Genomic DNA, 24,293 nt, shown 5'->3' on the forward strand with positions numbered 1-24,293 from the left:
AAAGCTTCTGACGTGGCTGCTGTTTGGAAATAGGAAGGCAGTGAATCTGACATTCATACCTGTCTTAGCTAAGGGCAGTTTTAACTGGAAAATATGGAGCTCTAGGCTGGGAGGAGTGGCTTTCTCTCTTCTGTCTATTGCAGCTCCATGAGAAGGGGAGTGAAGGCTGCCATCTCTTCATGTGTCATTTGTCCCTCTAGGACCGTCCCCAGAGAGTTCTGTCTGGGCTGCTTAATGTCCTGTTTTCCACATCCTACCCTCTGCTTCTCTGTCTTTGGGGGCTTCACATAGAGCTGATGAACATGCCCTTCTTAGATGTCCCTGAGTAAAACATATGAGCATGCAAAATCATTTATACTTCCACCCTGTAATCTTTCTTTATGTGCTGGAATACTTTATGTTCTTAAAAAGATCTTGCCTGGAGAGGTTATTTAGCCCTGGGTTCTGCCTCTCGCCCATTCTGTTTAAACGATATCAATACCTGACATTGGTGAGTAGACAGTTAACAACAGCATCTGTGCAATAGCTGCTATTTGCAGATCTCTGTGCTAGTGGTATTGTTGGGGATGATAAAGCATGTTCCCTGCCTTAAGGAACTTAAAAATCTATTCAGGAGAGGAAAAAAAATGCACTTTAAAAACAAGAGGACAATTACAAAATAACATATCATCAAGTGAAAAATAATACCCTACAGAACTAATCAATTTTAAAATGAAAAAGAATCGAAGCATTAAAAAAAAAAACTAATTGAAGTGTCTAAATTGAAAATAAACTAGGCAAAAAAGAAACACTGCTTTCTTTCTGTAAAGAAATATTGTTCTTGTTCAAGAACAACTAAGTTACTTTACTTTGAGAAGAAATAGAAAGAGATGAATATGGCTGTTACCTTCAGTCTCATTTTCAGAGGGAAATTTGTATAAATGTTGTATTAGAAAGATGGGGGAAAGTAGAGTAAAATAGCAGAATTGATCAAAGAAGGCTTCTTGGCAGAGGTGAGTTTTGAAGTTAGCTCTTAGAGATATTGATTATTTGAAAGGAAGAGGCAAAACATGTGGGAGAAAATAATAATAGATTCCATTTTCCTACAATCTGGGAGAAGAGATAACCAGGCTCAAAACTGAAAAACGCTATTTCAATCTCTGCTCCCCTGTCCAGAGATTTACTGAAATGTATCCACTTATCAAGTGTGTCATGCTTCCCTCAACAGAGATCCTGAGTGTCTGTGACATAATGGATTGAGATTTGGGCTTGATCCTAGCTGAACCAACACTGGTGATGTGACACTGAACAAACTGTGCTATTTCTCTGAGCTTCTGTGACCTTATCTCCAAAACATACCAACTCATATGGGCGTTGTGTAATCTATGCAGGTGCCTTAGTACCTGGCACCTAGCAGGTCAATAATTGGTAGCTGCTTATTGTTTTGTTAATTCTCTTAAGAGGCATTTTATAAATTAAAAAAATCCAGGCGTGTTAATGAAATGATGCATATAAAAGCCCTTGGAGCTCTCAGGAAAAGCACAATACAGCTCTCGGCAGCTATTAGCACTCTCAACATTAGTATCCACTTTTCATCAGAAAGTCAGTGGGTTTTGACAACAGCTTATATCTGGGAAGTAGCAAATTCACAGAACAAATAATCCACACCTACTTGCCACTGTTCAAGCAAGCTTGGAGGCTTGTTTATACGACAGATTTCTTTGGAAATAAAAAGAGAACACATCTAGCCATTAGCATGTAGGGTAATTACCCGGCTGTCCTCATCAGGTCTAATTAAGGTTGAGCAGGCAGCACTGGGCCAGTCTCTTTACTGGGATGCTACTTTCATGATCAAGTTCTCCTGTAGGATGAGTTATGGACCCTTGATCATATCCACATACATCAGGTTATTTTTCTCTCTCCACCCATGCAATGTCTGACTTCTTATCTGAGAGAGGCCAGACCATCCACTCAATTATTCTGCAAATCTGATAAGAGAAAGGAAGCCAATTTGTGAAGCTGCTGGCACCCAGAATATTTCACGGGTCTGGAAAGAGGTTCCAGAAACTACTTATACTCCATTTTAGGGGTGAAAGAATCAGGAATGGTTTTCTTGAGAAAACTCTTCCTGGAAGATCTCACCCTCTTCTTACTTACCCTTGGATCTAAGTCAGGTCTCTCTTTGATATCCAGGGTTTTGATAAGTCTATCGTTAATGCAGAAAATTGTGACCAGACAGTAGAACAGGCCCTTCTTGTGCCATTAAAACATCTTCTCTGGAAAGCACTGTTTTAGAAAATTGAATTAATGCCTTGAGTGCCCTCATCTCTATGAAGTAAACCATTCATTGGGACCACACTCCACTTGAACAGTCATGACCAATTTCAAACAGTTCCCTGGAATTCTTAGTCTAGAACAGGTACGAGATCAAGAGCACAGACTCTACAAGTATAGCTGTGTCTACAGATTGTAGAAAGAGTGAAAAATAATAGCTGCCACCAATTGATGATACACTTCGTTGCAGGTATTTAATATAAATTTTTATAATTCCCCACTATCTGAAAGAGGATGAGTGGTTCTTTTCTGGTAATAACAGCAGCTATTATTTATTGAGTACCTACTCTTAGCTGGGAAATATGCATCACACGTCTTATTGAATTTAATCTTCACAACTGCCTTGCAAGACATTATTACTAACTTCAATTTAGAGAAAGCAAACCAACACTCTGGGAAGCTGGCAGAGCCTCTCAGGGTGGCATGAGTAGGGTGGCAGAGCTGGGATTGAAACCCAGGTGGTCTGATCCCAAAGTTTTCCCTTCATGAACCCTAACTGTTGCTTAGATTTCTTGCTTCAGGATATAGAAATAGAGGTATCTGCAACAGAAGTAAATTAGATTATTTACAAGGAAAGAAGTTTGGAACAGTGAGTATTGTGAAATGTTGAAACTGCCAGCTACAAATTGGCACTTGCCATTGGCACTTGCCATCTACCTCTACAGGGATTAAAACATGTGCTGCTTCAGCTGCTTATTTTTCAACATTCCCTGAAAAGAGTTCAGGGTGAAGAGCAGAAATCAGGCATTCTGTGCTCTGGGAAAAACTGGAAGGATAGGTCTTCAAATAGGTATTTTTAGGAGCCGATTTTATGTGCCCAATTCTTGTAGCTCCTTATATCTAGAAAAGCACTAAAAATCCTTCACGGTCATGACTGCTCCTCATGACTAGCAGAAACCTTCTGCAAAAAATAAGTACTTGATTGCATATATTCTCCCTTCACCAAAATCACATACATACCCTCCCGCTTGCCTCTTTGGAGCAGTTTCTCAGAGCTATCTGAAATGCTGTCTCCTGAGCTATAGCCCTTATTTTGCCCCAAATAAAACTTAACTTGCAACTCTCACATTGTGCATTTTTTAAGGTGACAAAAATGGCTCAGCATAGGAATTGGTTCTCTCTTTCTTTAGCCTAGTTAAAATTGAAGGGTGGGGTTTATCATTATAGAGTGAATTTAAATTTGTTCCTTCAAGTAGAGCTGATACTTGTTAGATGAATTCCCTACCAAGTATTTTCCACTTCGCCTAGTTCCTTGACCTGCTTCCCATTCTAGTTAGTTGGCTGTGATTAGCTCTACAACCCACTGTGAAGATCCCCAGATTCTTGATTGAAACCAGTAGAGACCAGGTAACATATTGTTTGGCATCTGAGGTACCTGGAAGGCAGGTACTGTTTGACTTGAACCAGCCTCCCTTGTTGCAAATTCCAGCCCCGTTACTGATAGGCCAGCCCAGCCCGGAAAGGGTCCAAGTGGACTGGGCTTTGGGGTCCCCAGCCTTGACCACCACCAGAGTTTCATGCAAAGGGCGCCTCTCTTCCAGCCCAAGCAGCTGTTCTGGAACAGCGACTGCACGCGGCGGTGCCGCTGTTTCCGGCGCAACCTAATCCAGTGCGACCCGCGCCAGTGCAAGTCGGACGAGGAGTGCGCGCTGCGCAACGGGGTGCGCGGCTGCTTCAGCACCAAGACCTCCTACTGCCTGGCGGCCGGCGGCGGCGTCTTCCGCACCTTCGACGGCGCCTTCCTCCGCTTCCCAGCCAACTGCGCCTTCGTGCTCTCCACTATCTGCCACAAGCTCCCCGACATCTCCTTCCAGCTCATCATCAACTTCGACAAGTGGTCGGCCCCCAATCTCACCATCATTTCGCCCGTCTATTTCTACATTAACGAAGAGCAAATTCTCATCAACGACCGGAACACAGTCAAGGTGACGGACGAGCCTGTCCTTGATTCTTAAGAAATGTGCCCTGGAACGAGGGCCTATCTAGAGGGCTGTTTACTGTGGTTTTCCCGGATAATGAGTTTAACTGGCTGTTTCACACATACCATACACAGATAACCAGGTTTTAGAGAATTGAAAGTGTAGAGATTCTACAGGCATAAGCAAGAGCCCCATTTAGTCTTTCGCTTACTAGTGGTAAAGAATCCACCTGCCAGTGCAGAAGACATAAGAGATGTGGGTTCAATTCCAGGGTAGGGAAGATCCCCTGGAGGAAAGCAAGGCAACCCACTCCAGTATTCTTGCCTGGAGAATCCCATGGACAGAGGAGCCTGGCGGGCCACGGTCCATAGGGTCACAAAGAGTTGGACACAACTGAAATGACTTAGCACATATGATTCCAAAGGCCTTGCAGGATATGTACGGTATCTCAAGGGCATAAGGTCAGCATGTATGCTAATAAAACTTCAGGTGAGGGACCTCCCTGGTGGTCCAGTGGTTGGGACTTCGCCTTCTGATGCAGGGGGTGTAGGTTCAATCCCTGGCCAGGGGTTAAGATCCCACGTGCCATACAGCCAAAAAACCAAAACATAAAATGGGAGCAATAATGTAAAGAATTCAATAAAGGCTTTAAAAATGGTCTGCATCGAAAAAAAAAATCTAAAAAAAAAAAAAACCTTCAGGTAATGGTAGATAAGTCAGCTTTTACTCATAATTAATTTCCAAAAAGATTCTCATTTGTTTATAAGAGCTTGAAATTATTCTTGGCTCTGCCACCTGAAAGAAGACCGACTCTTTCATCTCTGCCATCCTTTCTAGAAAATGAAAGACAGCAAGTCTTTGCCTGTAAACACAGCTACCTAAATAAAAATGGGTGGGAGGGATCGTCCCTCACTATGAGAGCGCCCCCTAATGACACGCCGAGGGAAAGAGCACAGACGAGAGAGATGGTGGATTTCTCTTAGAGTTGGCTCTTCTCTAGGAGAGTTGCCGGGTTTCTTGTGAATCTTACAACGGCATATAAGTAAATGTGAATCTCCAACCCCCGCCTCCCACCCCAATAAACTAAGGCACCACTCTGACCTGTATTCCTCCCATCCTTCCATCTGAGAAGATAACCTGCTCTGAAGTAGTGGTGGTGACTGCCAGTCACCCAGTCACTCAGCTAAACCAGTCGGCTGCAGGCGGACTAGCACCATGGAGTCAGCCCTGCTTCACCCCACCCTGTGTTGCAAATTCCAGCTAGGGAGGGCCAAGGAGAGAGCCAGCACAGGCATATTAATGTTTTTGGAATTGAGTGGTACTGTATCTGCTTTCCACCACTGGCTCAGATAATCATGCACTGGAAGTATCTCTATTTAAAGAGTCATCGAATAGCTTAGTATCCAGCATTAGGCAAAAGACTGGTAGGGTTTTGCAAGCTTAAAAGGAAGAGTCTGGATTTTAATACTGGTTTTTAACTTCAATGAAAGTTAATCTGCTACTGTTTTTGACACTCTAATTCCTTTTGCAAATTGGCCCACATGGACATGACTGCGAAGGCCCAGAATATATCAGCAAGAAAGCAAAAAGGGATCACCTGAGATCAAAACTGACATTGTGCCGAATAAAATACTCCCAGCCACCAAAATAGTAAAGAATCATATTTTTTTAAGGCTTCTGCTATGTTTTTTTAAGCAACAAAAGTTACTGATAACCTAGGGGGGGAAAGAACAATTTCTTTTGTAAGTACAGAAAAGGCATGTTATGTTCTGTCCTAAGGGCTAAGAAAAGAAACTGTTATAAAGCAAGAAAATGACAAATGGAGAAAATACTGTGCCTATAGGGCCTCTGGGAGGGCATCTCCTGTTCGAACATTATAAATAAGAAAACAATAAACATAGCAATGATCCCCAGATTCATTTTAACCGTGTTAGACTCTCCTTAGCGCAGGATTGGGATTTTGTTTTCAGTAATTGGTTTATGCTGGAGAAAGTTTTATACAAAAATCTAGCCACTTGTTGTGCGTTATACCTTTCCATCATTTTTATTTTAATCTCTCTGCCACCATAGTTTGCTTCTTTGGGAGGAACTGTGGACAGTAAGATGAGCGAGCCCTCAGATTCCTGGGCAGGCATCAGCAAAATACAGAATTCAGTAAAATCTCCTTGCTGCCTATTCTTGTAAATAAAGCTTTAGTGGAACACAGCCTTGCTCATTTAGTTACTTTTGTCTGTGGCTGCTTTTTTTTTGCCACGAGGATAGATCATATGGGCTGCAAAGCCTAAAATGTTTACTCAGGACTTTTTACAGTAAATATTTGCCAGTCTCTGCTTTGAGGGTCATTTACTTCTTCTTTCTCCTTTAACAGGTGAATGGCACACAAGTGAATGTTCCATTCATAACCGGCCTGGCAACCAAAATCTACAGCAGTGAGGGGTTCCTGGTGATTGACACCAGCCCCGACATCCAAATCTACTACAACGGCTACAACGTCATAAAAATCAGCATCAGCGAGAGGCTGCAGAACAAAGTGTGTGGCCTTTGCGGCAACTTCAATGGGGACTTAACTGATGATTACGTGACCTTGCGGGGGAAGCCAGTGGTGAGCAGCGTGGTCCTGGCCCAGAGCTGGAAAACCAATGGCATGCAGAAGAGGTGAGAGTTTCCAGTCACTAGACTCAGTGGTCCCAGTCCTCCCGTGTCTATGACAGATGTTGATGAGGGAGGTACTTCGTATAGCAACACCCTTCCTCGCCTACAAAGAGCTAAACTCAAGATCTTTGGAGTTTTCATCATACAGACAGGCACAATAATTTCTTGAACAGCAGAGGAAGTAACTAGGCTTAGATGATAAGTCTGAATTTTGGTGTTATCCGGCCCTTGGCCAAACAGAAGAGTGTTCCTAGGATTAGAACTCTAAAGCCTTGACCATCTGCCCAACTGGTCAAGTTTAACTTTAACTGCGACTGGGCATCCTTGCTGAGGGTGGGACTAAGAGTTAACCCAGGAGAAGAGGGTTATTCCTTGCTCCCTAGTGCTGAGACTTCATGTCTGTGCATGCTAAGTCACTTCAGTCATACAGCCTGCCAGGCTCCTCTGTCCATGGAATTCTCCAGGCAGGAATACTGGTGTGGGTTGCCATGACCTCCTCCAGGATTGTCCCAGGATTGAGTCTGTGTCTCTTATGTCTCCTGCATTGGCAGGCGGGTACTTTACCACTAGTGCCATCTGTACCTCTTACCAGAGGCTTGGTTGTGTAGGCAGAAGTTGGTGGGAGTCTAGAAAGTCCAAGAAAGTAGAAGTCACTGAGGTTATTATCAGGCCCCTCTCTGGCCAACTGAGATAGAAGGAACTAAGCAAGTTATTTCAAAGGTGTTTAACTTAAGAGTCCTTCCGGACTGCCGAATCATGTTAATTCCTCTGAGGTTCTAGAGCTACACTTCTCTTTTTTGGCATTTCTTTGCTTGTACAATGATTCTGTCCCCTTGAGCTTTTTTTTTTTTTTCCCCTTGAGCTTTAACGTGCCAAACATCAGCTGAATTCCCAGATGTGGGAATGAAGTTCTCAACCCTCTTTGACTTTTCTGCAGGTGTAAACTGAAAAATGTGCCATAAATTAGACCGTCCTGTGAATTGTGGGACCCAGAGCTGGAAAGAACCTTGGGCACAATCTGGTCCAGTGTCTTCCTTTTCTAGGTGCAACGGAGGCTAGAGTGGAATGATTTAGATGAGGGGGCACAGTAAGTGGCAAAGCCCAGATTAGATTTCAGAATTCCTAATGTGATGCTTTCTCTAAAATGTCACTTCTGGGACCCACAGTTAGAAAAATGACTCCTTTGCACATTAAACTATTCTGGGGCTTCCAAAGATGAGCAAGATTCAGCTCCTCCTTAGGAATCATCATTCTGTTTGAGTTTCCTTTCCCTTCTTATTTCCTTTTTCTCTTCTCTTATAAATGGTTGTAGCCTGACACCAATTTTCTTGTGAAGATTTTCCTTATGGTCTCTGGTAGCTAAACTGGAAATGGTTTAGAAGCTTCTGGATGTCCTTTCAAATCTTTTACTTTACCAACAGTTATTACTTTTATTTTTGATTAATAATAATGTAATTATCATTATTGTTATTGGTTATTATATCCGTATCTGTTGATAGTTATTGTATCAATCATATCAGTCAATTATATCAAAGGTTGTTGTTGTTTAGTCACTAAAGAACAGAGTTGATCGTGTCCAACTCTTTGTGACCCCATAGACTGTAGCCCTCTAGGCTCCTCTGTCCATGGGATTTTCCAGGAGGCAAGGACACTGGAGTGGGTTGCCATTTCCTTCCCTAGGGGATCTTCCCAACCCAGGGGTCGAAGCTGCATATCTTACATTGGCAGGTGGGTTTTTTTTTTTTTTTTTTTTTTTTTTACCACTGAGCCACCAGGGAAGCCTACATCAAAGGTTAATGGTTATTATATCAATATCTACCCTTGTCTGACACGTTGGCTACTATCATTTTATTTTACCCTCGCTCATCCCAGTGCTGTAACAGTAGAAACTACCTTGACTTTTGAACCCTAGCCTGGGTTAAGGTTGGGATCAGCACCCACATTCACTTCTGGGTTAGCTGAAGAGGTCACCACTGTGGTCTCCCCTCCCCCACTGCACTGGCCATCTCAGATGCCTGGTGTTGCCTCCTAGTCTGACTGCATCTTTCACCCCCAGCTGCAACGAGCTGCAGTTCTCACAGTACGCAGCCATGTGCGACAACGTGCACATCCAGGACATGCAGGGCGACGGCTACTGCCTGAAGCTCACGGACATGAAGGGCTTCTTCCAGCCCTGCTACGGGCTGCTCGACCCCCTCCCCTTCTACGAGTCCTGCTACCTGGACGGCTGCTACAACCACAAGAAGTTCCAGCTGTGTGGCTCCCTGGCCGCCTACGGGGAGTCCTGCCGCTCCTTGGGAATCCTCAGCACTGAGTGGATTGAGAAGGAGAATTGCTGTAAGAGAATTATTTTATTTCTGCAGACTCTTCTCTGAGTTAGAAAGCACAGCTTGGCCAGTGGCGTCACTTTGTCCGGGGCTAGCCACTGGTCTCCATCTCAACCTGTAGATCTGCTTTGGGGGTTGAAGGATAGAGAGGTGTGGGCTGCAGGAGATTCTGTGAGGGGGCACTTTCAGTGGCTCTTGACTCCCCCCTAGGTCCAGTTATGGAATTCAGAATATCAGCGGAGGAAGGTGGGGTTCTCTGGGTTGGAAGAGCACCAGTGTAGTGACTTCTAAGACAGCAGGACAGAGCATGGGACTCCTAATTGATTTCAGTGCCCCCAATTCAGCTCTCCAAAAGCTCCTTTCACAAGAGTCAGAGCCCAGATCACAAAGAGAAGGCAGGTGGCAAATGGCAGACTGAGCTGGCTGTATCTGCCTGGTTGCAAGGAAGCCATGATTAGATTTATAAAGGGATTATACGTGTGCTATTGATGAAATAAAAATCTATAGACTCTTGAATTTTTTTTTCTGTAGTGAGATAACTACTTTGATGTCCATTATCTATTATTCTCTTTATTTGTTTTCTTGCCATGTTAATCAGATAGATGGAGCAAGTAAGTGTGTGCCTAAACACGCATAAATTTGTCATATCCGTATATGTGTGTCCATGTACATAAATGGTCACTCTGTCCCATGAATGCAGTGTGACACTACGTCCATCAGAATGTGTGCTTGTCCCTCGAGGCACAACAGCAGCCCCGTGTACATACCGGTACCGCCGTGCAAACTGGCCCTGTTTGTTTCAAGACGGAGTGTTCTCGTCAGTAAGTCTGCACACCACACCTGACAAGAGTAGGGATACACAATTCAGAACCTGAAAACAATGTCGCTAATTAAAATATGCACTCAGTAATTTCAGAAACTCTTAAGCAAATGGAGTAGTTTCTGTTGGCAATCAATAGAAATGTTTTGTTTGGTAACTTTAATATTTTACCCTCTTCTGTTGATAAGCAATACTTTAAAGAGCCTAAACTGTCTTGAACTTCAGAAATTGTCTGGAATTTTAAAAAAATATATCAGTTTTTGTTTTTAACCTCAAAACTTAACCTCTGTATTGGGCATGTTGTATCTGCCAAGTAGTAAATGGCCCACTCTGATTGTAAGTGAGGTTTTTGTCTTCTTGGGAGCTGTAACCTCCACACTTTTTTCCTCCTATTCTCCTCGGTGGTTTGCATATTGTGTTCATCAACCAGCACATTCATTGGGTGGCTGCTGTGTGCTTAGCACTGTCTTGGGTGCTGAACGCACTAGGCAATAAATGGGTCTTTAGAAAAAGAAGCTTTTAAGAAATAAGTATATTTGGTGGAATATTACTTGGCTATTAAAAAGAAATAATGCCATTTGTAGCAACAAGGGTGGATCTGCTGCTGCTGCTGCTGCTCAGTCGCTTCAATCACGTCTGACTCTGTGTGACCCCATAGACGGCAGCCCACCAGGCTCCCCCGTCCCTGGGGTTCTCCAGGCAAGAACACTGGAGTGGGTTGCCATTTCCTTCTCTGACCTAGAGAGTGTCATACTGAGTGAAGTAAGTCAGATAGAGGATAAGTGATATCCTATGGCATCCCTTATGTGTGGAATCGGAAAAGAAATTATACAAATGAACTTATTTACAAAACAGAAAGAGCTTCACTGTTTAGAGCACAAACTTATGGTTGCAAGGAGGAAGGATGGGAGAAGGGATGGTTAGGGAATTTGGAATGGTCATGTACACACTGCTATATGTAAAATAGAAAAGCAACAAAGGACTACTGTATAGCCCAGGGGACTCTGCTCAATGTTACGTGGCAGCCTGGGTGGGAGGGGAGTTCGGGGGAGAATGGATACAGGTATATGTATGGCTGGGTCCCTTCACTGTTCACCTGAAGCTATCACAACACTGTTAATTGGCTATTCCCCAATATAAAATAAAAAGTTTAAACTGCAAAAATAATAAGTAAGTGTATTTAGCTGATGGTGAGGGCTCTACTTTAGTCATCTTTCTAGGAATTAAGACAGACTGATGCGACTCCATTCCTGTCCTCTCACCTGTTATAATGGTTATTTAGCAGAAGGTCAGGAGAAGTATCTGCAGTTACGGGACAGCTTGAGGGGTTTGTTTTGTTTTGTTTTTAAACTCTTGAAGCTAACTTGGCTCATGCTGGAGTTGAATCATGGCTGTTTCTTTAACACTTACTGTTAGAAACCATGACAACGAGGAAGATTATTACACCTGGATAGGGAAAGAGAGTCTTTAAATAAAGAAATGAGTGTCTAAAAGAAAGTGTTTTCCATTAGTGGTTCTCAAACTGAGACGTTAATGAGCTTGCAGGTGGCCTATGGGCTCATCTGCTACAGAAATATTGTTTGTAATCTGTTGGTGATGACACTTCACATACATTTGTATTTTACTTAGAGTTTTCCCTGTTTTGGCAAAAAAGTGCCATTAATCTCAGTCAATGCTGACGAGTTGTGTGTAGATTTTGGTTTGTCTATTTTTACAAAATTAAGTAGAAGCATGTGGACCATGAATCAAAAAAAAAGACTCAAGAAGGCCTGGTTTAAGGGACCTCTCTGGGACCTTACTGGCCCTGAAATCTTCATTCTTGACAACTACTTGTTGAGTATCTACTGTGAGGTGGCCAGGTATTGGCAATATAGAGATAAATAGTTTGAACTCTACAGCTTATATAAATATAAAGATTTTGATGCACATGATGGTGGTACAGAGCAGTAAGTGCAGGAATCTCGGGACGTGCTGGCAGTCAGCTTGTTTGTTCTTCCATCCTCCTCACTTACCTTCACCTGTGCGTGACTTTGGGTACATTTCAGCTGTGATGCCAAGTTACAATACTTAGCTGGCAGAGATTGTAAGGGTTGGAAGAGATAATGCCACCAATGCATGAAACACATAGCAAAGACCCAGTTATTAGCTATCGTCATTACTTCCTGGAAGGCTGCCCTGTCTGTTAATTTGTATCTGCCATCTGACCACCACCAGGTCCATTGAAGTGGCAAGTTCAGAGTGTGACCACATGCTGCCGGGCACTGGTGTGAAAATCAAGTTGTGTGTGTTTCTGTTTGTTTTCCTTTTTAGCAGGAGTGGTTGAAGATCCTTGTGTTGGGGTGGACTGTCCCAACCGAACCTGTGAGCTGGAAAATGGAGGGGAGCTGTGTGGCTGCATTGAACCCCCTCCCTATGGAAACAGTGAGTGGCACCTGCCGCCCCCCCTCCTCCAAGACAGGCCCAGTGGGAGATGCCTGGCAGCCTGGTAGGAAAGCTCCCAGGTGGGACACCACATGTCCCACACTGTGGGTTAGAAACCCAAATAATGAAGTTTTCATGAGCATTTAAGCAGAACAAGAAAGGAACCCGACCTCTTCAAAGTAGGCTAATGTTCATTTCCTTGTAGCTACATCCCTTTCTTCAATAAATGATAAACGTAAATTTGTACATTCATAGAATCAGTCAGCTCCATCTGAGGCCACATTCAGCATCAGAGAGATCCAAATTGATCTTTTAGACTCACAGGGAGATAGGGTGGTTTGGCAAAAACTTGAAACAATCAGGACGAGAGTGCCAGGTGCTTAAAGATGTGTTTAAAGCCAGCTTTATCTTCCCCGAAGCTTTTCAGCAGGTCCGGAAGAATACTGAAATGTTGAAGCAAACTGCAAGCAATTAGGACTCCAGGTCCTGTTCTTAACCACAGCCCCCTTAAAGTAGCAGTGACCTTGTCCCTGGCCCAGAGCACACCCATTTTGTCAGCTTGAAGGGGAGCTGCTATGCTTCCCAACTCCACGCCCTTGGTTGAACCAGGGAACTCAGGAGGCATGTGCTACGTTTAGCATCATCAAATGAATGCCTGGTTGACCAGAAGGCTCCACAGGAGGGGACCACATGAGCTGTTCAAAGGCTTCACCAAAGCAGATAAAAGTGTTTCTCTCTGCTTCTTTAGGGCTCGTTAGCCTGTGTTTGTGTACTCATGGAAAATGTCCACTGGTGCATCCCATGACAGAAAACAAGAGCTCCTAGTGCTGGCCTGGGTACCAGCCCAGGGCTGCCCTCACTTGAATCATGTTTTTTAGCCAGGCCACAGCAAGCCAGACACGGTATGGAGCTTACAAGAGTAGCTCCTACCAGAATGGGGCAGGAATCCTGGGTTTCAGAAGAAAAGAGCAAAGATGCTTTGTATAGCCTTTTCATCTTTTAAAAAAAAGGCTCTGGCATTGCTCAGGTTATTGCTTTGAATGGCTTCATATACTCATTGAGATTGATCAGAGCTTTGTTAGGTATGCCAGAGCCTCTGTGTGAAGATCATCAGCCTCTTCTGAAGAGGACAGGGTACCATGCCCACTCCCGCAGCAAGGGCAGCTCCCAGTGACTCGCCTTTCATACCTGTGTCCCCACAGACTCCCACGACATCATTGATGCAGAGGTGACCTGCAAGGCGGCTCAGATGGAAGTGTCCATATCTAAGTGCAAGCTCTTCCAGCTCGGCTTCGAGAGGGAGGGCGTGCGGGTCAATGACAGGCAGTGCACCGGCATTGAGGGCGAGGACTTTATCTCCTTTCAGATCAACAACACCAAAGGGAACTGTGGAAACATTGTGCAGGTGAGCAACAGGGGCCAGAAAGAGCACCCGGCCTTGGTGGGGACAGCTCTGGACGTTTGCACACTGATCGTCCTTAAGCCAACTTCAGGGGCCTAACTTAGAAACATGCTCCTTGGAAAACAGCAAAAGACACCCATCATTGAGTGCTAAGTGATTGATTGAGCTGAAAGCAAGATAAGTGACATACTTCCTTCCCTGCTTTGCCCTGTCTGCTGTCATCCTTTGCCCTGAATGTTGACACATGTTTTTATCTCTTTCGTGCTTTTATTGTTCTTCCAGATAAAGACAGCTGGGTTCAGCTATTTCGAGGGGTAAGGGTGATCCAGACATCATTTAACAGTTGGCTGCAGAAATATAGCAAGGTCACAACTTTTTGTCTTGGGCTATCTAATTTCTAGGTTAGCAAAGCATCTCACTTCTCTTCCTCCTGTGCCTTCCTGCCATCTTTCTTTTTTTTTTTAATTTTTTATTGCAAAATATTTGCTTTAGAATATTGTGCTGGTTTCTGCCAGTCATCGACATGAATCAGCCACAGGTATACATATGTCCCCTCCCTCTTGAAACTCCCTCCCACCTTCCACTCCCTGCCCCTCCAGGTTGTCATAGAACACTGGGTTGAGCTCCCTGTGTCACACAGCAAATTCCCACTGGGTATCTGTTTTACATATGGTAATATATATTTTGTTAACTGTGTACATTAACACTTTTTAATCAGCGAGGGAGAGGAGCAAGATGGTAAAACATGCATGTATCCATTTGGGTACTTGTGGGCATGCCTGGTACAAGATTTGACAGGGGGTGGATTTTGAATTAAGAATTGAAAGATGATATGTATTTTACCTTGGGATGGCAATACTTTATGCTGTCCCCAGCTTGGGTTCCCACAGGTAACTGGGGGCTGGTAGTACTTAGAATTCAGTGGTACATGAAATCACCTTGGTGGGCATTCAAAGTTATCAGACTGAAGGGTGCTGTTGCCATCCATTTAATACTTTTTTTTTCCTTACTAAATGCTGAGACTGGCTCCATCCTGATTTATACTGGCCTCTGGGTTATGTATGGAATGAAGCCATTTCTCTACTTTCAGGCCCATGGATTTAAAATGCAAGCCACATACTCACACCCAGATTTAATGATTTCTGACCTTCCTTTGCTCTGCAGTCCAATGGCACTCATATCATGTATAAAAACACTATTTGGATCGAAAGTGCCAACAATACTGGCAACATCATCACCAGGGACAGGACGATCAATGTGGAATTTTCATGTGCTTATGAGCTCGATATCAAGATCTCCTTGGACTCTGTTGTGAAGCCTATGCTAAGGTAGAGAATCTCACGGGCTGTGCACTTCGCTCTGTCTTTTCCTTGACAGTTAAGGTTAGCATAATCAAAATTGCTAGCATCTGTCTTTGAAGCACTAGGAAAGAATAATTCATGTTTTCTGAACTCAGATGTCTTACACCAGTGCTGTTCGATAGAACTTTCTACAGGGATGGAAGTGTCCCATATCTGTGCTGTCCAATGCAGTAGCTGTATGTGAGCGTTGAGCTCTTGAAATGTGCCAGGGGAGCAGGGCACTGAGGAAGTGAATTTTTAGTTTAATTTTAATGGCCACATGTAGCCTAGTAGACTTTACTTCTCTCTGCCTGGCTTTCCCTCTGCATTTTCAGCTTGGAAAATGGTGATTGGATAGACAGCATTGTTTGGGGTTCCCTACTCATGACTGTGAGAACCGGAATATTTGCTGCCATGTCAGTAAACAAAGGATATCACAGTCATCAGGGAGTGCAGCCACCGTGAATGGTGAGCTGATGAGACCTGAGGAAACTCAGGAAGGAAAGAACACCTGCCATCTAGCAGCCACCAGACTGTAGCCACTCCCTAAATTGAGCCCTGAAAAAAAGAAGCTTAAGATGTGAAAAAGGATACTGGCCCCAGATAGCTGAGGTGCATATCCAAGGAATGATTTCAGTGAGCCCAGACTCTTGCATCTTCCCGTGCATAGAAAAGCACTGAATTCCTTAACTTGGGATATCTGGTTTTCTTTAATTAACAATAATTTTTGGATGTTCAGATTACCCTTTGTTGCAAAACTTCTATATAACCTGGCCCCTCCCCTCCCATTCTGGGAGCAGTTCTGTCAGGGTCATTTGAAGTCCTACAAATTCCCACCAAATAAAACATAACTCTCAACTTTCAGGTTGTGAATATTTTTTTAAGTCCACAACTTTTTCCCTTATAGTGTCATTAACCTGACGGTTCCAACTCAAGAAGGCAGCTTCACCACCAAGATGGCACTCTACAAAAACGCCTCCTACAAACATCCTTACCGCCAGGGTGAAGTTGTACTGACAACTCGAGATGTGCTGTACGTTGGGGTCTTTGTGGTTGGAGCTGACTCCACACATCTCATTCTGACATTGAACAAATGTTACGCCACCCCATCCCGTGACAGCAACGACAAGCTCCGATACTTCATCATTGAAGGAGGGTGGGTAGCCTCTTGAAGGATGGTCTCAGAGCCTTTAGTGTTAGATCTGTCTACATCTTTTCTAGGGAAGAGAAAGGTAACTAACATTTGCTGACTACCTACAGGACCAGCATTTTGCACCCAAGAACTATCTAATCCTTATAACTACATATGAAGTAAATGTGATAAGCTCCTTTTTATAGACGAGAAGGCTCAGGCTTAGTGAGAACAAGCAATTCTTGAAGTCACACACAATTTAGTGGTAGATCACCAGTTTTCTGTGGCATTAACTATAAAATGCTCTATTCTCAATGTGATCAAACAGGGCATTCTGTCCTACCTACTTTGAATTTCAGTCTGAGTTGAATGTGGATTATCTACAAATGAAAGGAGGTAATGAGAATTACTAAAGTTGGTGAATAATGGATCTATCAAAATTTAAAAGGAATTGGAATAATAGCCTGTAGGTGAGTTTTTCTACTCACCAATATGTGCCCAGCACCTATTATATTTCCTGAAAAATAGTGGTTATGCAACAAAATTATTGAATGAAGGAATAGGTGAATGAAAAAGAAGAAAAGACTATGAACCAATCAACAATCATGATAATTATCTTTATTTTTTAAAAACACTTAGTGGTTTTGTCAAGCAACAATAATTTCTTAACAGGTTTATTGCATACATAATTTATGTGCAATAAAATGCATTTGCTCTAAGTGTAAAATTCAACAATTCTTGGTAAATTTACAGAGAAGTGCAACCATCATCATAATCTAATTTTGGAACATTTCCATCACCCCAGTACATGAATTCTTAAAAGCAGATGATTGTATTTATCAAAATTCTTTCTTTTATAAGTGGTAGAGACCATTTCAAACAAGTTTATGCAAAAACAAAGTACTTAATGTTTACAAAACCAAATCACATAAGTAGATGTGGCTTTGGGAATAATTGGGTTCACGGGGCCAGTTGCTGTCAACACTCCCTCCCTCCCTCTGTCCTTTGTCTCTCTGTTTCTCTCATTGTCTCTGTCTTCTCATTGTCCTCATTAGACACCAGCATTTTTTCAGCATTGTAACCCCCAGGAATGAGCATTCCTTCTAATCCCAATTCAGGGAATTGGGAAGGAGTATGATAAGCTTTTCTTGGATGGATTCCCTCTCCTTTGTTTGGAGAAGATGCAACATTAAAGTGCCTGGTGTTGGAGAGGACAGTTTTTTTGACCCTGTTAGGGTTCCTGGCTGGGTCTAAAAATTATTTGGACAAAGATTAACAGGAGAAAAGCATACACATTTATTTAATATAAATTTTACATGACACGGGAGTCTTCATAAGGAAATGGAGACTCTAAGAAATCGTTCAAACTGAGTATCGTTTTCCCCATTTGACAAAGAGTGAACAGTTGTGGAAATGATAGGTCCATCATGTGTGGTCACTATAGTGAACTGAGGGAAATCTTAGCCAGACTCTTCAGACTCTTCTCAGCGCCCCCTTGACTTTGGAGATAAGAATGCGCCTTTCCTCTGGTATACCTCCCACAGGAGAGTTTTATGGCCTCTTTCAGGGGAGAAGAGTGACCTTCCTGATTCTGTCATTTTTCTCAAACTCCTTCAGTTGAAAATATTCAAGATGCCAGATTTGGGAATAGTGTTTCTTGAACCCTATCTCAGGCCTGAGTCAGCACCCTGGGGTGCTATGGATAGGGTATAATTAGCCTTCAAGTTGGGGAGGGAAGGAATAGTTCCCCCAAAGAAGACTATGCTTCTAGGCAGACAAACAATCAACATCCACTATTTTGCAGATGAACAGGCTCAGAGCCTGAATACAGCTCACCCGAGGCTACCTAACCAGCAAGGGGCAGAGGAAGAAATCTTTCAGGTACCAAAGTACATCAACTCCCTACCTGGCCAGGTGTGGCTTATGGCCTGGGTTGCTGAGGTGTCGAATGGGATTTTCAACAAAGGCCTCATGAAGGCACTATCTTTCTGGGTTGATTTTTAGCCTCCCTGGAGGCAGAGGGAAGGGCTTGAGGATTACATGGTATCTTGCAGATCCAGATGTCAGGCTAATGTAACAGGTCTCTTTCTCCATGTGTTCCCTTGCTCCCCACCCCATCATGGTCTTTTCTCCCAAAATAAAAGGGCTACAATTTGAGCCACTGTACAAACCCTGGTGGGTGGGCTTGGGCTGCCTTTGAAGGACACTGTGGCATTTAGCATTTTTTAAATAGTATTTAATAGAGTTGACCCAGAGAGGGAGAGTAAGTGAGCACGTTCATAAATCTCAGCTTCCCCCAGGGTCTGGATGAAGGTCTTCAAATTAAACTGTTGTTGGGTGAGAAGTAATTTCATCATGTGAGAGAATTTTAATTCATGAGTCCTTTTGACCTTTCTTGGAGGAATATGGTTATTGTTTTTTTTTTTTTTTTCCAGTGAGCTTATGGAAAACCTGATGCTCAGTGCGGAATGACTGAGCAGAATGGTTCTGCATTGGAATTTGGGGGTGGGGGGGTGAGCTGCTTCTCTCCAGCTACACGGGGTGGGGGAAGGGGCAGAGATGCCACTGCCGTTTACCAGTGATGCAACGGTCTGAGCACACAAAGGTCACTTCTCTCTTCTCTGTGTATGCCCAGACGGAGGAAAGGACACCATCCTTCCGATTGTGGACAAGGATCCTGGTGTTCGGTTTGTTTGCCCCCTAAGGCGACATCCAGACAGATTGTCCCTGCTTCCTGAGGCCCCTTCCTTCTGCTTCCTGTTTTTCTGACACTTAAATCTCAAATCATCTCTCTGGGAGTTGGGGGTCTAGTTAAGAGGGAAGGTTTGGGGACTTTCCTGGTGGTCCAGTGGCCAAGATTCCACATTCTCAGTGCAGGGGGCCTGGGTTCCACCCCTTGTCGGGGAACTAGATCTCACGTGCTGGAACCAAAGATCCTGCATGCTGAAAGAAAGGTAGAAGATCCCACGTGATGCAGCTAAGCCCTAACACAGCCAAATAAGTAAATATTTTTTTAAAAAAGGAGGGAGGAGCTGCGTGAAGACCAGAGGGCTGAGAACACTGCAGAATCCTTGAACCAATTTAGATTATTCAAATGAGTTACAGTGACAAGGAAAAGTATGGCTAGTAAGTTTTTGTTTCAAAGCTTTTAGGAAACTATTGCCTTATAGACTAAATTACCAAACTGAGCAGGTGTGGGGATCCTGAACAATAACATCAATTTAAATTTTTCCTTATCACTAAACTATTGAATTCCGTGGGTCAGGGGAAGAAAACATAGGAGAAGAGCCACCCATTTTATCTTGATTAGGTCTTTTTTAAAGAGCTCCTTGGCTGTGATGGGCTAGCCTTGGCCATGGCAGCACAATTCATTCATCCACTCACTGATTATTCCCAGAGTGTTTGGGGGGTCTAAAAATTAAGTATAATTTTAACACCACATTTCAAAGAAAACAGTTCTAAGAGTTAATACTGTTTGTAATGTTCCAAAAGTAAAAATACAATTTATATATAATTGTATACACACACACACACACACAGAAACGTTCTCTTGGAGTTAAAAGAAGTGCCATAGCTTTTATTTGTCAGGCAAATATTTGTATGAATTTGACTACACAGCATCTAAGTATTCCTTTTTATTTAAAAATTTTATTTATTTTTTACAGTAGGTCCTTGTTGGTTATGTATTTTAAATATAGCAGTGTGTACATGTCAACCCCAAACTCCCAATCTCTCCCTTTCCCCCACCCTACCTATCTGGTAACTGTAAGTTCTTTTTTTAAGTCTGTGAGTCAACTTCTGTTTTGTAAATAAATTCATTTGTATCATTTTTTTTTTAGATTCCTCATCATTTCTTAAAGATTCCTCATATCAGCGATATCATATGATATTTGTCTTTCTTTGACTGATTTAGTATGATAATCTCCAGGTCCATCCATTTGCTGCAAATAGCATTATTTCATTCTTTTTAATGTCTGAGTAATATTCCCTTGTATATATGTACCACATCTTCTTTTGAAATACTTACTGCGTGCCCATCAGTGTGTTGGAGACACAGTGACGATTGCACCTGGGTTCATGTTCCCCAGGGGCTCAGCAGGGTGTTGTTGGCAAATTTCAGGCAAGGCCACTTGTTCCTCCCTGATCCGGGCATATTTATACTGGAGGGGGAACCACAGACGGGCACTGGAGAAAGAGCAGGGTTAGTTAGATGTGCAGAGAGGCTTCCAGGTGGGGAAACAGTGTGTGAAAAGACCTTGGGGCATAAGAGACTGTGGGCCATTTGGGGAACGCCAACGAGTGGAGGCAGATACCGTCGTCCCTTGCCTATTGACTCAGTACCGCAAAGAGGGGAGCAGGGGGGGTCCCTTCAGCTTGTCTGTCTTCTCCAGCTTCCACGTGTTTTCACTTATAGGGAGACTTCCCAATAGAGCTTGAAAAAGGGGCCCCTCCCCAAATTGCTAATGAACTGAAGAAAGTACAGAAGACCTAGGGACTCATCTTGTGTTTGTTTAACTGATATCCGTAAAACACAGCTTTCTGAAGGAGAGGGATGAGATACTGACGTGCAGGGAAATTGAGTACAGGCCCTCCGGTTGTTTTGTCTTTAGCTGCAGTTAAGATGCTAATTTGAGGCGCTATTTGACGCTTTTCCAACAAACTATGAAACTGTAGGGGAGTCCTAACAAATGACAAGCCCACACACTCCAGAGGTCACTTTCAAACACAAAGGCGTTTTTACCGTTCGTGATGGTTCGGTGTGGGACATGAATGTGTGAAGCAGAGAGTCCCTTTCTTTCTGAACAGGTGTCAGAACATTAAAGACAACACCATTGGCATTGAGGAGAACGGCGTCTCCCTCACCTGCCGCTTCCACGTCACGGTCTTTAAGTTCATTGGGGATTATGATGAAGTCCACCTGCACTGTGCAGTGTCCCTCTGCGATTCAGAAAAGTACTCCTGCAAAATAGTAAGTGAGAGTGTGGAAATTCAATGCGCGTCTTTGTTTCTCACGGCCTCAGGTTTCCCCACGTGGGGATGGTGAATGCCAAGTTCGGTGGCTCTTTAGAGGTTTTTTTTAGGGCTCAAGGCACCTGGCGGTGGCTGAATAACAACCATCATCAGATGCCCAGGAGTGATAGTCATCTGTGCCAGAACAATAAGAGAGCAGGGCAGAATGATGACCGTTTACTCTTCTCTGTCTCTGAAATGCCAGACTGTTGTTGGTGTAACACTAGACCAGGGTTTCTTAAACCTCAGGGCTACTGACATTTGGACCAAATGATTCTTTGCTGTGGGGCTGCCCTATGCTCTGTTGACTGTTCAGCACATCTCTGACCTCCACCCACTGGATGCCAGCACCTCCTCCCCTCTTACAACACCCGAAATGCCTCCTGGAATTGCCCAGTGTCCCCTGGGGGAAAAAATTGGCCCTGTTTGAGAACTACTGTGCCAGAGTACTACTTCTTGAGTACTACTCAAGAAGCCAGGTCACCTGCCTCTGAAGTGAAGGCTGGGGCCAAGATCTCCTCCACTTAGAAGCAAACTGCCAAGTTCAGTATGTACTTTATCCAGGTCTCCTTTAGGCAGGGGCTATCCCACAGATTATCCACATCCACGCTCTGGGCCTGGGGCTCTGAGGGGCTGGCAGATGAGATGACAGACTCATCATCTGGTCCACGCCAGGCTTACATCTCCACCATGTACAGCTATGCCCCTAAGGTTTTACTGCGCCGGTCCCTGGCCCCTAACCCTTAACATTGCAGCTTTACCCTCACCTCATGTTGACAGATCGGAGAAGGCAATGGCACCCCACTCCAGTACTCTTGCTTGGAAAATCCCATGGACAGAGGAGCCTGGTAGGCTGCAGTCCATGGGATTGCGAAGAGTCGGAGACAACTGAGCGACTTCACTTTCACTTTTTACTTTCATGCATTGGAGAAGGAAATGGCCACCCACTCCAGTGTTCTTGCCTGGAGAATCCCAGGGACGGGGGAGCCTGGTGGGCTGCCGTCTATGGGGCCGCACAGAGTCGGACACGACTGAAGCGACTCAGCAGCAGCAGCAGCAGCATGTTGACAGATGGCCTCCCAGGTGGCTCAGTGGTAAAAGACCTGCCTGCCAATGCAGGAGACCAGGGTTTGATCCATGGGTTGGGAAGATCCCCTGGAGGAGGAAATGGCAAGATATTCACTCCAGTGTTCTTGCTTGAAAAATCCCATGGACAGAGGAGCCTGAAAGTCTACAGGGCTGCAAAAAAGAGTCAGATGTGACTGAGCGGCTGAACAATACATTTTTGGCAGAATTGAGATGGGGCAGTGGCCCGAGCTGCTTACCGATGCTGGTCCATACATTACCATCTGATCTGATACAGGATCCTCCTTCCTAGGAAGGGAGCCTCTTTGAATCTAATTCTAGTGTGGAGAATATATTAAATTCTGTTCAACATAAAGCCCCAAGTCCCAGGGGGCTCAATGATCAAGAATACATTGCTTCTAATTAATCTGAGCTGCAATAGTGCTCCGGGCTGAACCCCTGCCTCTTTTGGAGGTGAGGATGTGGTGAAGAATAAGTTATCAGCTTAATTGTGTGAAATGTTCCCTTTGGTGTTCTGTCTTTCAGACTTGCCCTCAAAATTCCAGGACTGCCACAGATTATACCAAGGAACCTAAAGAACAGATCATTTCAGTGGGACCTATTAGAAGAAAAAGTATGTATGTTCCGTAAAACACTCTAAATGATTAAAACAATGGGATTTGAAGATTCAGGCTAACTCTGGGGTGTGTTGTGCCTACGATGTGAACCTGGTGAACCAGGAGCTTGAGGACGCCTGCTTGGGGACCCCAGTTTGCAAAGGACGCCTGCTTGGGGACCCCAGTTTGCGAAGCCTGCCATAATCACAGGTGTCCATAATGACATCCTTTCACAGACTACTAAAAACTCATGAGAGTACTAGGCCTTTTCCCTTGCCACGCCTCTCTTTAAAGCCTTGCCCGTAGATATGAGATGAAGAGCTAGACTGTCTGCAGGTAACTTGTCCAGGGCTGTCTTTCAGGGCTGGACTGGTGTGAGGACAATGGAGGATGTGAGCAGATCTGCACGAGCCGGGTGGACGGGCCTCTGTGCAGCTGCGTGACGGGCACCCTGCAGGAGGATGGCAAGAGCTGCCGAGGTGAGCTCACAGCCTCTGGGCGGGCAGCCAAGGGCACAGGAAGTTCTTGACTCCCAGAAGGAGACATTCCAATGCAAGGCCCAGTGGGTCAGCAGCTGACCTATGAGACTTCCAGAAAGTAAGAAGGAAAGACGAAGTAAACACCCAAAGAACTTATTGTTCTTGTTGCATCACTAAGTCATGTCTGACTCTCTTGCACCCCCATGGACTGTAGCCTTCCAGGCGCCTCTGTCCGTGGGATTTCCCAGGCAAGAATACTGAATGGGTTGCCATTTCCTTCTCCAGGGGATTTTTTTGACCCAGGGATTGAACCCACGTCTCCTGCATTGGCAAGTGAATTCTTTACCACGGAGCCACTACGGAAGCCCACTCAAGGAATACTAGCATCTTTTTGGTTTTTTAAACCTTTGAGTCCCTGGTCTTTTATCTAAAAGATGGAATTTTTTTTTTTTTAAAGAAAGTTATCTAGCCATTTAATAGAGCTTCCCAGGTTGTGCTAGTGGTAAAGATTCCGCCTGCCAATGCAGGAGAAACAGGAATCGAGGGTTCGATGCCTGGGTCAAGAAGATCCCCTGGAGAAGGAAATGGAAACCCACTTCAGTATTCTTGCCTGGAAAATTCCATGCACAGAGGAGCCTGGAGGGCTATAGTCCATGGGGTCGCAAGGAGTCAGGCCACAACTGAGCAACTTAGCACACACACACATCCAGGCATTTAAGAACCAAGTGGTGACCTTTAATCTGGCCCCCAAGTCTAGGACTGGGGTGTGTGATCCATCAAACACACTTTCCTGCAG

General features: G+C 44.1%; 1 protein-coding gene across 1 annotated transcript in view; it reads left to right on the forward strand.

The window, feature by feature from the left end:
• TECTA (tectorin alpha) overlaps window positions 1-24,293 on the forward strand; it is an 82,746-nt gene that overhangs the window by 57,434 nt on the left and 1,019 nt on the right. Inside the window, 10 exon segments of the mRNA XM_015474707.3 lie at window positions 3,855-4,238; window positions 6,601-6,893; window positions 8,917-9,221; window positions 12,342-12,452; window positions 13,655-13,857; window positions 15,019-15,182; window positions 16,102-16,350; window positions 21,133-21,295; window positions 22,948-23,035; window positions 23,381-23,497. Of these exon segments, the coding sequence (XP_015330193.2) occupies window positions 3,855-4,238; window positions 6,601-6,893; window positions 8,917-9,221; window positions 12,342-12,452; window positions 13,655-13,857; window positions 15,019-15,182; window positions 16,102-16,350; window positions 21,133-21,295; window positions 22,948-23,035; window positions 23,381-23,497 (2,077 nt within the window).

The sequence above is a fragment of the Bos taurus genome, chromosome 15 (assembly GCF_002263795.3).
Source record: "Bos taurus isolate L1 Dominette 01449 registration number 42190680 breed Hereford chromosome 15, ARS-UCD2.0, whole genome shotgun sequence".
NCBI classification, from domain to species: Eukaryota; Metazoa; Chordata; class Mammalia; order Artiodactyla; family Bovidae; genus Bos; species Bos taurus.